General features: G+C 39.1%; 1 protein-coding gene across 1 annotated transcript in view; it reads left to right on the forward strand.

Moving 5' to 3' along the window:
- Positions 1–1,248: 1,248 nt before the first annotated feature.
- Positions 1,249–14,986, forward strand: part of HNMT (histamine N-methyltransferase) — a 34,270-nt gene continuing 20,532 nt past the window's right edge. Inside the window, exons 1-2 of the mRNA XM_006758139.2 lie at positions 1,249–1,615; positions 5,589–5,641. Coding sequence (XP_006758202.1) covers positions 1,479–1,615; positions 5,589–5,641 — 190 coding nt within the window. The 5' untranslated portion in view covers positions 1,249–1,478. The remainder of the gene's footprint in view (positions 1,616–5,588; positions 5,642–14,986) is intronic.

Raw genomic sequence — 14,986 nt, forward strand, 5'->3', positions numbered from 1 at the left:
TTTTGTTGTTTTATTATTGCAGAAGGGAGCAGCCTGCACCTTACAGGAGCAGTAATAATGTGCTTTATAAAAATTATCTCTTTAAATTCTCACAACAACTCTATGGGATATAATTCATTGTTCTCATTTGACTGATGAGCAAGATCACAAAGTTCATTAGTGGTTGAGTCAGGAGCTATATACCCACAGCTATGTGCCTTTCCGGTCTCTGGCTGGAGATAGCCTCTGGCCAGATTCAGTACTCTGTGCCTCTGTGTTGTGTTCTTGTCTTGCTTGTAGGAACAAATTTAAACAAGAGACAAGTAGCAGCCAAAGCAGGTGAGGATTTATTTGTAGGAAAAAAGTACACTCAGAACCTGAGTGGGCAACTCAGCCGGCCGAAACCATGTTCAAAAGTTCAGAGAATTTACACCCCAATGCTGAAACACCCCTAGATAAGGAGAGAGTCACCCCCCTCTCGTGTCTCAAAAAAATATATCTTGAAACTATAAGGCTCTTTCACCTGGGTGCTATGCCACAAGCAGACCACATCCTGGAGGGGCTCTAAAGTTTTCCTCCTCACATCGGGGTCTGGGGTCTGCATCTCCATTGTCTATTTTTGGTTTGTCTCATCTGACACATCTCCCCTCCAAGCCTCAACTGCCTCTTCCAGCTCAAATCTTTCTAAGGACCTACTCTCACATTTTGATGGGTGACACCACTGGGTCTCTAAAGGCTCATCCAACCCTAAGCATCTATGATCCCACCTTCAGAAGCACTTAGGGAAGGAAGGTGTCTAATGGACTCAGCTTCCACCCTGGTGCCCTGCATTCTTGCCCTAAGACTTCTCTCCCAACCCCCATCCTCACCCACTCCCCCTACAGGCTTTTGAGACCTTCTAGCTAATAGCTCTCTGGTTCTTCACTGATAGTTTATTCTAAAGAGACTTCCTAAATCACAACAAATTAATCAGTATTTGAAGAAATGCAGCAGATGCGTTTAAAGTTCAACTGTTAAGGGACATGACGGCTTAAAGGTCCACAGAAAGCAGGAAAGTGATGACAGTCATATGTCAAAAAATTCAGCAGCTGTAAATTTAAGAAAGCTCTTTGTAGCTGGCGCGTTTCCTTCTGTTCATCACCTTTGGCCCTGAAAGCAGCCACTTACTTCCCCACTTGGAACTTACTCCTGGGCAGCTGCTGACAAAACAGGAAGCGATTAGAATGTCATTTGTTTTTACAAGTCTCTGAACTTTGGGAGTTTTAAAACAGGGGTGAAAGTATCAGTGCAAAGTCCCATACAAAGACTGACTTAGTATTGAGCTTTGCATAGCAGCCTTTCCCTGGCCAGTTACATTCAAAACAGCAAGCTTTTTTTTTTTTTTTTTTTTTTTTTTAATACAAATTGGTGGGGGTGGGGAGAGAAAAAAGGAACTGGGAAAAGAAGGAGAAGGGAAGTTAAACCTTCCCTCCCTCCCTGTCTTCCTCAGAAAACCAAACATGGCATCTTCCATGAGGAGCTTGTTTTCAGATCACAGCAGATACGTTGAATCTTTTCGGAGGTTTCTCAACAATTCCACGGAACACCAGTGCATGCAGGAATTCCTGGACAAGAAGCTGCCAGGCATAATAGCAAGGTAACAGAAAAGGACGCTTTGTCAAAGGGACAAGCCTCCGCGGTTTCCTTTCAGTGATAGATGGGTGGAGCCCAGCCTGCAGCCTGGGCGAGGGGGATAAGAACCGCCGCTGATTGCAATGCCGGCTCCGCTCCCTCTTCCTCCCACTGGGCTCCTTTTCCTGTGATTCTTTAGTTCGACTTTTGCTTTAAACATTCAAAGGATCCCATTTGTGCAGCATTTCCAGCTGCGTGAAGATAAGCATTAACTATTTGAAGGCACACATCCATGTTCATTTGGGAAAAGAGAAGATGCAAATCTTTGAGTTCAGATTTTTTTCATCCCTCCTCTAAATTTTGCATTAAAAAATGGCCCAAAAGGAGTCTAATATTCTTTTCATTAGAATCAAATATAAATAATTACCAAATGATATTTGCTCCTGAGGACTGAGTGGGTGCCTCTCAGTTCTCCTAATATCCATTTAAATTCATTTTTCTTATCTATTATTATAGTTATCACGCTCCAAAAAAAATTGTCTTTTCCTTTCAACTTAATATTAGCAATGTGGCCCAAAAGAAAAAGCATTTTCCTATTACCAGTGAACCTCACTAGTTCCTATCCTTCGAGCAGACTGCTTTTTTTGGTGATTAATGTGTTCAATTTGTGCCAGGGTTGATAAGCATTATGGGAGTAACAGATTCCACATGCTAAAGATAATCAAATCACCTATGTAGGAGTGGATTGCTGTAACTTACTCTGCTTCAGGAAATAATGATGGAAACTGGGAAGAAATGACTGACTGTCGATCCAATCAGCAGCAGCAAGGGAAACTGAAATGTTATCTTTTGCTGGCTTTCTCTAGCATAGGCCTGAAATTCTTTCCCCAATATGGTATTCTGCCTGACCAGAGGGACCTTGCTGGATGTAAATGGGGTTGTTTCGCTTTCTATTTTTTATGGCTTAGTTTTTAATATGTTTTATTTTTTTTTAATATTTCAATTTACAGTTGACAATTTAAATGTGATTTTTAAAACCAGAGTATTATATAATTTTAATAATTAAAAAGTGATAGAATAATGGTGCAAAAATTAAAGCAGACAGCAAATACAAACTTCTTATCTGGGATCTAATTATAGTTTATTTCTTTGGGTCTTCTTGTTAATTTCTAAAGTTGAAAGTAATGAGTGAACTTCTGAGTTCTTTTGAAGACTTCAATGTCTGTGTTCATGTCTGTAGCTATCCAGTTACTTGGCTTTCTTTAGCCATGAGTGTGGTTTGAAGAGGCACCATGAATGAATATACATAATAAATGATGACCCTTCTCTTCAAGGTGTATACCATCCAACTGGAAATACTGAATGTGGAATTTGTAAAAGACTCAAGAACTTTCAAAGGCATAAATAAATTTTCATTATAGTGGTAATATATAATTAGAAATTATCTAAATCAAAGTATCATTTATTTAAAAAATAATCCCCGGCCCCCACCCCCTGCTCCTCCCTCCCAAAATGATGTCTGGAATGAGCTTTAGCTGAAGGAGCTTTAAAATTGCTGCTAAACGTTGTTTCTAAGTTATATAAATACACAGCATGCCTGCTTTATTTTTCATTCTAAAAAAACTTGCTTTGAAAGTCAAATGGTTCTAAAAAGCTTGTAACAACAACAACAAAAACAAAAAAAAAGAAAACACAAGAAAAACTGGTTCCTTGCCCTACGCACTCCCAACCCTGACTCCCATTTTCCAGAGGCAAGCAGTTTCACCATTCTGCCAAAATCTTTTAGTTGTTTCTGATAGAATTTTCTTTCCTAATTCTAAATAATAATTGCTAATATTTGCTGTGTGCTTGTCATGAGTAGACAGGTCTAAGAGATTTACATGAATTAAATCATTTAATCCTCATACTCCCCTAGGAGTTAGATACCATTATTGCAATCCTATAACATATTATTATTATTCTATTTCATGGGTAAAAAACAGGCAGAGAAGTTAAATAACTTGCTCAAGGTAACAAATCAATAAACTGGGATTTCAACCTGGTGGGGAATGTCCTGCCTGTGGACCTTATAAGGCCCTCGAAATCATTTGGTCTGACCCTGCCATTATGGGTGAGTTAATTAAATGTTTGACCAAATATATCAGGCTAATTTTTAAAAATATATTTTTATTGATTCCAGAGAGGAAGGGGAAGGGAGAGAGAAAAATATCAGTTATACCTGCCTCCTGCATATCCATTACTACCTCCTGCATATCCATTACTGAGGATCTAGCCCACAACCCAGGCATGTGCCCTGACAGGGAATCAAACTGTGACCTCCTGGTTCATGGGGCAATGCTCAACCAATGAGCCACACCAGCCAGGCTAGCAGGCTAATTTTTAGGTTGATAATTATGTATTGACTGCAAATAATGTTATAACTGTCCAAATGGGCCTTGGCAGAAAAAAGGTTCCCACCCATATGATCCATAGCCTCACTGTGCTATCCACGCATATAAGCATTTAAAAAATTAATCAAGAACATAAATAGGAATGGGTATATATATTAATAAGACTCATGATTATGAGTTGAAAGATAATTAGAACTAAGGAAGGCAACTCATTCATAAAAGTACTTGACTCTACTTTCCAATTCCTTTAACTTTAGCCAAAGACCAGACCTGTTTACATCCGAAAGCCCAACAACAAACGTACTTTCAGTTCATGCCTCCCCTCTAGCAGTTACCCCTTTTCTTTTTACTCTTTCATCCTATTTCAACACTCTCTCTGGATCTTTCTCCTCTTTATCAAGCACACTTTAAATCCCACTGTCTTCTGGCTTCTTCCCTCAACCTACTTTTAAAACTGATACTATCAAATATATTAATATTGCCAAATTCAATGGAGATTTTCTTTTAAAAATAATTTTCAGTAGTACACTCTGCCACCTTTGACACTACAGATGGCTTTCTCCTGCTCTAGTACTCCTATCATATCTCTGAGCTTTGCTGTTTTCCTGTCTTCTTTTTGTATGTCCCATAATCCAGTGACTTTTAAAAGTTGGCATTGCCTCATTATCCCACTATCCTTCTAAGTATCTGCAGTATCCTTGGGTGACTGGAATCTACCCTTCTAATTTTGACCATTACTTTATGACAATAATTCTCCAGAATACATCATTTATCCTGATCTCTTTCTCACCCAGAGTAAATCGTGCATATCAAAATGTCCAATGAGTTCAGATTTATCAAAACAAAATAAAACAAACAAAAAACAAACAAAAAGAAAAGCCTTGAGAACACATACTAGTAACATTGCCATCAAGCTGTATTCTCCAGTTTCCTTTTGGGCACCATGCTTCACCAAGTCATTGTGCATTCGCCAAGCCTGAAACTTGGCAGTCATTGTGCAGTCAGACTTGTTTCTGACCCCTTTACATCAACCTAAAGCAAGTCATAGTGTTGTTTTCCAGGCCATAAATTTCACTCTATTTCTAATACTAGAGAGCTATAATGTCAGGCCTTATCATCTCACATATTGCTTGAGAGGAAAGGGGTGTCTTATTCATTTTTATCTTCTCAGTGCCTAGATTAGGCATACAATAAATGTTTGCCTGTTTGTTGAAAATAGCAAGAAGAAAGAAGGCAGACATAGAGGTAGTATGAATCACCTCAATCTTTCCCCATATACAGTGAATGCCTAATTACATCCCAAGACTCAAGGACTCATTTTTTCTTTTCTTGTTCTCCAAATCAATTCTCAATAATGATTTACCTTACCTCTGAGCTGTTTATAATGTGCTTCTAAAAGTCTACCAGTTCAAGACTGTTAATGAATAGAACCTATATTTCTAAAGATTTCTAAAGGCAGCAAGATAACTACTGAAAAAATTGGAATCTTTCATGTTGGCCTAGCTTTTGTTCACTGTAATTTTAGGCTGCTCTCTTCAACTAGACTTCATAATCAGATTTTTCCAAGCATCTAGCACATTTTTCTTAAACAACGTATTTTTTTTTCAGGATTGGAGACAAAAAATCAGAAATTAAGATTCTAAGCATTGGTGGAGGTGCAGGTATGAAAAACATTTTAAAATTTGAATTTCACTCCAGACTAATGTTGTTTGATGGTAATATTGTACATTATTTAGGAAAGCTACTTTGGGAAGAGATTAGGTTATTAAAACTAGTAAGGGCAATACCACTTCAGCTAAGGTTAATGTCCCCATAGATCTAAAGGGTTTACGACATCAGCCTTCATTACTATCTGTAATGTGGATAAGTGTAGCTTTATTTTTCATAAATGGAAAAACATGGGATATATTTGGTTAACTTTTATCCAAAATGATTTAACTGTTCACAGAAAAGGAAAGTTTTGTAAGACATTTCTTAAGGTTGTCCCACTTTAAAGTGTGGTTCGTGGACTGGGTGCTGGTTTGCAAACAGTCCAGGTGGAGTTAAGAAGCCTGCACTGGAATGTAAATAAACGCACCGCTCCCTTCTTTGAAAACTTGCTGCTATGGGGAAAACTTTGCTGAATGACATAATTGATTTACCCTCTTGTGGACCTACTCTTTGAGTTGCACTTGCCTAATGCATTCCCTCCCTCTGATTTTGTTCCAAATCTGCCCTCTAAGAATTCAGCGCACTCCCCAGCCCCCTTTTAAAAGCTTTTCATTGTATTACTACTCCTGGAGCCAGTGCCTTACCTTAGGGAAAAATGGGGAGTCTGGAAAGATATATTGAGATGGGCATAGTTTCTGACTCTCCCACCAATGAACTATGCAGCCTTTGCTAAAACCTAGGCTTCAGTTTTCTCATCAGCAAAATGGGAACAATGAATCATATCTCATAGAGTGGTAGTGAGAATTATATAGATAACACTTATAAAGTGGTTAGCACGTTGTTACTGTTCCTATAAGGTTCAGGTTGGTCCCTTTTGCAAAAACAAAACAAAAGATTTCATCACCACAATTAGTCTCATATCAAATTCCTGAATTGTTTGCCTTATATTTAAGTTGCTAGTCATCTGGAGGCCTGAGTTAATATATTAACACTAGAGGCCTGGTGCACAAAATTCGTGCACGGGTAGGGTCCCTAGGCCTGGCCGGCAATCAGGGCCCATCAGGGCCTTCTGGCTGCCGGCTGGGACATTCCTTCATCCCACGCCACTCCCTGGTGGTCAGTGCACATCATAGGGAATGGTCAAAGTACCGGTCGGTGGAACTCCTGAGGTGACAATTTGCATATTAGCCTTTTATTAGAAAAATGTAGTCATATATATTGGTCTATATTACTCCTTCCCTCCCTCCCTCTTTCTTCATTGTTTTCTTTTCAAACAATCACTACTTCGTATTTGTTACCATTTGGTAACAAGTGGATGTTACATAGGGACAAGTGGTAATTTCTTGAGTCTCTTAAGTGTAAGAGTTTTAGTACCACATGAATGAGTGAATTGTTGGCCCATATTAACACATAAATAACCAAGAACATGCTAATGGAATAAGACAGCTACTTTTACATGTTATTATTTGTCCATTTATCACAAAATACACTGATATAATGTAATAAGGATTAACCTGTAAAATAATTTTACTTTATTATCATCTTTCACCAAGAAAATAGAAAATAACAGGGACAAATAAGAAAGGATATTGCCATGAATGATCTTATAAAAATTGTTTAAGCTAAAATATTCCATTATTTCTTACTGGTATTTTAAATCCTAAGGATTTTAAGAGTGATAAATTGCCCAGAGTTAATTCATTTAACCAAGACAGCCACTTCCAGTGTGCTTTGCATATGCGTTTCAGGCACCCAACAGGAAATGATACTATCATTTGATAGTGTCACTTGTACTTGGACAAGAAGAGAAGCCCTACAAGGAAAAGTAATTAAAAACAATCTCTACCTTGGTCAAATTAATTGACCTTTTAATATAAAGTTAATTGCATTTCTAATGTAAATCTATCCAGATGCTTATAAACTATCTAGAAAAAGGAACAGTTGGCCTACACAGTGATTCCTTACATAAAGGTGCACATAGGAGCTCATTTAAAGAATTTATCGAAACAAAGGGAACAATACTTGGAGTTCTTCTGACTGAGCCCTAACATTGTATTAAAAACAAGCTCTGCCTTGGGGATGATATGGGCGCCCATTAAGGGCACTCTTCATAAGAAATTTGTCAGAAATACAAGAATAAAATCCAAGAGAAATTCAAGGTATTGGTACTTAGCTTTCACTGTTGAAGTGAGCTCCATGAAATCAAAAGCAATACATTTAAAATCCCTAGGTCTAGATGTCCCTGGCACAAAAGAGCAGTGCTTGGGGGGTAGGAGACACCCAACTCAGTTAGTTTGAGTGCTCATACACCAACTGGGAGATGCTCACCTGATAACCTGTCATTGCCTAACTGCAAGCACCTTGAAGAAGAACAACGTGGGTGAGAAACTTCCTATCCTTGCCTTAGAGAAATGGTTTCCTTAGAAGTTCCAGTCTACATTGGATCTGAGACTTTTGCATTATCCTGTGGCTTAAGGATCCTTCCAAATCAGTCACTGAACTCTAATCCCTGGCAAACAAGGTCACTGGCCCTGTCTGGTACCTTTGGCTCAGCTCCCAGAAAGCATCTACTTCAGTCTTAGCTTATAGTCCTGTCTGGTTTTACCTCCTAGATCAGTGATGGCGAACCTATGACACGCGTGTCAGAGATGACACGTGAACTCATTTTTTTGGTTGATTTTTCTTTGTTAAATGGCATTTAAATATATAAAATAAATATCAAAAATATAAGTCTTTGTTTTACTATGGTTGCAAATATCAAAAAATTTCTATATGTGACACAGCACCAGAGTTAAGTTAGGGTTTTTCAAAATGCTGACACGCCGAGCTCAAAAGGTTCGCCATCACTGTCCTAGATGTTCTCCTCTTGGTTGCTCTGACACCACCAGATCATCTTCTGCATATCTTTGTTGCAAATATCCTCTCTGCATTCATAATGCTGCTACCACCACAATGGGAAAACATACAAAAAGCAAACCAACTAAAACTTTCCTGTGTGAAACTGCTGCTTTTATATCACTTAACGCTCATGCTCTTTGGTGGCCTATTTGATTTCCTTTTCAGAAACACAAGCAGGCAGTGCTTGTGTACTCTTTCTGTCTCCTGACTGTTCTGTAAGGATTGATGTTTGTGTGGAAAGGGTTTCAGTTAAGAGAGAATGTAAGGTATTTGAAGAGATGTTTGGAAATTCAGGTTAGAAGCCAAGCAATAATTAGGACTCTGAGCAGTTCAAAAGAAAGGAAACCAGTGCCCAACATTTTGATGTCACCTTTAAATAATCTATGTAAATAAAATACATTTTTTATTTACTAAGCAGTACTGCTATTCATAGATTATACAGGAAAATGTATGAAATAAGTATGTGAACCAAAAACAAAACAAAAAAAGAAAGAGAGAAAATCAGGAGAAAAGCAAATCATGGACAAAAATTCAGAACATGTAGCTTTTACAGAGGTCAAACTGGGAAGTATAAGTCGTGTTCTGTGAGCTTTAATGAAATACAATGAGCAGCTCCGATAGCCTTATTCAAGGTCTCAAAGTATTCAGCACTGCTTTTCAGATATTGAGAGCAACTGCATTGTATTCTAAGTCTCATAGAGTATGCTCTTTGGTCCATCTTTGACATTCATGCTTCCTAAAATTAAGCCACTCAACAGAGATCCATTATTATTCAACTTTAAAGAGTGTTGTTTAAATGGTACATCAAGAAAAAGAAACTTTTGCTAAGGAAGAATGCTATTAATTTATAGTGTATACACTTTTGCCTCGCAAAATGTTCCAGAAGGCAGTGTGGGCAATGTGTTCTCCTTGCTCGGAGCTCTGCTTAAAGGAGAATCATTTTATCTGCTGCACTGTTCAGTTCTTCAAATGCCAGAAAGTTTTATAAGGGTTAGATAGGACTATAACTCAGTTTTATTTTATCTGGCTTTCTACTTCTATTCTTGTTAACCTATTGTGTACCAACTCAATTGCCATACCGTATATAATAGTATATACATATGTTTATAGCTTTTTAATCCACTGAAGCAACTCACATATGAAGCACAAGTGGTCTGAACTCTCGCATAACATTTTTTTTTGTTGTTGTTAATAGTATTTCTGACTTACGTTGACAGAAGTTAGGTGGTTTTCTTGTAGTACAATATATGGACACCAGCATTCCTACAGGGGTTACAAAATAAAGAGTTTAGAGACCATTAACATCCTCAATTTACAAATAAGAAAACTGATAACCACCAAGACAGAATAAAACTCGGGTCTCTTGATTTTAGTCCAGTCCAAGAAATTGTACAAAACAATATAGACATTAATTTTTGACTTGGCAAAGAAGAGATTAGGTACTCAATAATCACCAGCTGTTTGAAAACCTAATCTTATGAAATTATTAACCTTTTCTCTTTTCATAAATGACATGTTAAGGTGACACTGAGGTTTAGTTTTCTAAGAGAGTTGGTAGAAGTGAAACAAATAATTAAGGCAGAAACAGGAAGAGCCTGTATGTCTGCTTTCGCAGCCAGGAGGTGGTAAGTAGCAAAGGTTAGTGCTGTCCAGTGATTCAGAGTAAGTCAATAATCTATATCAGCAAATTGGATAAATATAGAGAATTGGGGGAATTTTTGCCCAGAAAATATGAATGTGCCTTTCACCATTTTCAAATATTTCCTGCTGGTCAAACTCCAGAATATTTGCCCCTAAAGGGCCAGTCGTGAAAGAGAGAAAGATTTCTTGGTTCAGTATTAGAGTTTACTAATGATCAAACCTGTCCAGAAATGAGAACACACATTTTGAGAGGTAAAGGCCTATAGATACATGAACTTCTAAACTTCATCTCAGCACAGGCTAGAGAAATACTTATCATACATGCTATGGAAGGGACTTAGGCACCTGTTTCTTAGGTGGTTAGGCTGTTAAACATACTTTTAATAAAAATAAATAAAAAGAAGTATGATCTTGTGAGTAACCTTCTAGAAAGAGGTAGGCAATTTCCTTAGTGGTGTGGCTAAGACCATGTTTGGTTATAATTAAGGAAGTGAAATTTATATAGGACTTCTACATATGCAGACAATTTTTAGTCTTCATTTTAATTGCTTATTACTTGAAATTATTAAGAGCTGATTTACTTATGTGCAGCATACTAACAATTACTCCATTATTAAGAAGGATATGAACTCTAGTGATTCACTAATAAAACAGGATTTAGAAAAAAATAAAATAAAATAAAACAGGATTTAGGATCGTCTACTGCAGGTAACCAGTTTGGGGCCTTGGATGTAAAGGCATTCATAACTATATTACTTAAAAATACACTATTCTCCGTATATATTTTTACCAAAAAAAAAAAAATAGTGTACCTCATTGTATTGTATGTAAAACTTTTGGTGAACATGAAAGTATTTTGGTTAAAGACAGCTACATTTCGGATTTGAGACAACTAAATATGATGCTTACTATACAACATTGGAGCCATTGTCATTAAAACCAGAGTAAACAAGATTGGTTTGGCTAATTCAACAGGAAACAGAAAAACATGGGATAATGAGTAGATGAAGATGAAACTATCATTATTAGCAGATTAAATGACTATCTACTTAGAAAAACAAATAAACTCAATTATACAGCCTTAGAATAAGAATGCAGTAACGACCTGGATTCAGGTAAAATAGGTAAGAAAAACAATGGTAGATCCACATTCTTTTTTGTTTTTGTTAATATTTGAGCATTTTTCATGTACAGTTTTGATTCTTTAAAATGTAATTGAAAGTCCCTGGCACGTGGTTATCTGATTTTGCTGAAAGATAAATTTGTATCTTGCCAGTTTGGGACAGTCTCTTAGTGAACAGGCTTCCGCTTGACACATACTGTGGAATAAAACTTTCTGATTCAATGCAAACACTCATGCAGCTCTGGTGTGGGGTCTGTTGTCATCCTCGGTTTATGCAGACTGAACCCAGCAATACATGCCACAAGGGGTGTGGGCAGGTTATAGGGCAGTGATGGCGAACCTATGACATGCGTGTCAGAGGTGACACGCGGACTCATTTTTGGGGTTGATTTTTCTTTGTTAAATGGCATTTAAATATATAAAATAAATATCGAATACATGTCTTTGTTTTACTATGGTCTCAAATATCAAAAAATTTCTATATGTGACACGGCACCAGAGTTAAGTTAGGGTTTTTCAAAATGCTGACACGCCGAGCTCAAAAGGTTCGCCATCACTGCTATAGAGCTTGGGGTCCACACCCAGGGTCTTCTGCAGCTTAGTCTCTTCTATAAACTGATGGAAACGCTGTTAAAGTATTTGCTAATAATATACTTAATATAAAATATTTTTTAAAACTATTTGAAGAAAAGTTCAGATATTTACTGAGAGCTATTTGAGATTTAGAAAGCCAATATGCAGTAGTGATGAGGTTACCATGACATGGAAGCTTTCATGTACAGAAGGAAAGGCTATGAAAGGAAACAAAATGTTCCGGAAGGTAATGTGGCATTATGTATCCAGAACGGTTCTGCTATTCTTCTAACACACAAAGGGCTGGTCATGCTGTTTGTTATAATAGTGACGTGCTTGGTAGTCACTCCCTGCTGTCCCATCACAGAACCAGCCGCTGCTTCAGCCCCTCCTCCTGGACTTGTGTGCATCTCACCTACCCAGGCCCCACCTACGCTGGGACCCCTGCCCTCCCCCCCCCCTCCCCAGGGCTCCAGCAACTGGACTGGTCTTGCCCCCCAGGGATCCTCTAAGAATGTGCTATAGTTCTTTAGTCTGCATCGTATCTCAGCAGCTGGCACCGTGGGTGGGGTTTCTTGTTTTGTTTTTCCAAATAATCAAAGATCAAGGGTCTCATTCTAACCATTAATTCTGGTTCTTGGAATAACTTTGAAAAAATGATGATTATTTGCATAAAATTTTATGGTTCGTTGTCAAGCTCCTCATAATAGCAAAAAACTTAAAACTAAGTATAACTATCTATCTAAAACTATATGTATAAGTGTATACTTTCACATATTTTATAGCATTTATAAAAGTTAATTAAGTCAATTATTGCACGTATATTTAGAAAATAGTATCACCACTACAAACAACACATTCACATAAATTTTGACATATTTGTGGTATATCTCTCTGTGAGAAAGTAAAAATAATCTATATACATAATGATCTCACATGCAGTTAAAGAAAATTATTCGTTCAAAGGATAAAAAAAACACCTAGGAAATAAACTAAACATTAACTTTTTCTTTCTCTAGTAGTGAGATATTTATTTTCTACCTATACTTGTATAAGTTTCAGTTTTTCTATAATATTAATTTCATATCCAAGGGCAGGAAAAATAAGCCCAATTAAACCAATAATGTTACAGATGATGAAAGTGATGGTAAGGCGTGGACGACTGGCGTCCGACAGCCCCTTTAGCTCTGTGACTGGCGCCCAGGCGCTGTTCTGACACATTGTCGTGATGAACTGGCCTGGACCGCCACGTGCGACTCACCTGTGAGAGGATCGCCACGTGGGACTCACCTGTGAGAGGCTCGCCACGTGCGACTCACCTGTGAGAGGCTCGCCAGGTGTGACTCACCTGTGAGAGGCTCGCCAGGTGGGACTCACCTGTGAGAGGCTCGCCACGTGCGACTCACCTGTGAGAGGATCGCCACGTGGGACTCACCTGTGAGAGGCTCGCCACGTGCGACTCACCTGTGAGAGGCTCGCCAGGTGTGACTCACCTGTGAGAGGCTCGCCAGGTGGGACTCACCTGTGAGAGGCTCGCGACGTGCGACTCACCTGTGAGAGGATCGCCACGTGGAACTCACCTGTGAGAGGCTCGCCACGTGCGACTCACCTGTGAGAGGCTCGCCAGGTGTGACTCACCTGTGAGAGGCTCGCCAGGTGGGACTCACCTGTGAGAGGCTCGCGACGTGCGACTCACCTGTGAGAGGATCGCCACGTGGGACTCACCTGTGAGAGGCTCGCCAGGTGTGACTCACCAGGGAGAGGATCGCCACGTTCGACTCACCAGGGAGAGGATGGCCACGTGGGACTCACCTGTGAGAGGCTCGCCAGGTGTGACTCACCAGAGACAGGAGCGCACCTGCACAAATGCTGGAGGAACAGTGCTCCTGTGAAGCCGAGCATCTCCCCAGAGCCCACACCTTCTCCGTGATGAGGCCGGGGCGATGCTGACGGAAAGGACGGTAGTTGTCCGCTCTCTGTGACTTGTTTTCTGTTGATTATTTCTTGCTTCTTCTTCCACTGGCGCAGCAGGCACTCACACTCCCTCCTCACACTAGGGTGTAAATGACTAGAAAGTTCCCTGGGCAACATGCACGTTTTAACCGCTGTTAATGCTGCGGCCAGTGGAGGGCAGCTCGGGAGAGAGACTGTGAAGGCTATTTGAGGGCGAGAGGAGAGGGCGGAGAGTGCACCAGAGCCCCCGGGAGTGTACCTGATCCCGCGAGAGTGCACCAGAGCCCGCGAGAGTGTACCTGATCCCGCGAGAGTGCGGAGCCTGCGCAGGCGCACTGGTATTGATGACATCACGGACTTGTGCTTACCTTGGACTGACTTTGTCAGTTCATGTAGTTTCGTCTTGTGAATCCTATCACTGATGAGATCAAGGTAGAAGAATGTTAGCACTTCCCTAAATGTAGCTCAAAATAACAGAAATATTACAATAGTATATGTATATTAATATATCTCTATGTTTGTGCTGAAGTAGCAATCAACTATTATTTAAAGTTTACAAATGAAAAGCTAAGGCAAAATTTAGTCTTTCCTGAGTTGCCTATCTAATATCTCTATACTTCAGGGTTCAGCTCCCTTTGGGGCATTTTCTCTACGTTTATATTTCATAAAACAATTGGATAGCATGGCTTTTCTTAAGCCTCCTGCAGTTGCAAAGCATTCATTCAGTCAGTATTATTCCTGGGCCAACAGCCAGAAGGCACACCAAAGCAAATGGCAATGCCCTTTTGACTCAGAATTTATATTTATAATCCCCTTCCTGAGACCCTACAGCTATTTTAATATTTTACAATCATTTTTCCATACTGAGAGAACTACCTCAATACTGAGGCATCCAGGATGTGGAGGAGAGAGAGAGAGAAAGAGAGAGAGAGAGAGAGAGGAAAAGAAGTGATCTTGTCAAGAATCATATCTTTCACACTGCAACTTAAAATCAGATTGTTCTCACACTGGTTGCAAACCCATAGCTAAAATTATTTTTCATCACTAAGCCCAAGGTTATCTGGGCAATTTTTCTTCCTAGAAGCAATTTTTTGTGTGTGCTTGTATTCTAGTAGAGGGAACAAGGAAGATAATCATCTTAATGCAACATGTAATAAAATAAATTTTT

Source organism: Myotis davidii, unplaced genomic scaffold (genome assembly GCF_000327345.1).
Source record: "Myotis davidii unplaced genomic scaffold, ASM32734v1 scaffold275, whole genome shotgun sequence".
Lineage (NCBI taxonomy): Eukaryota > Metazoa > Chordata > Mammalia > Chiroptera > Vespertilionidae > Myotis > Myotis davidii.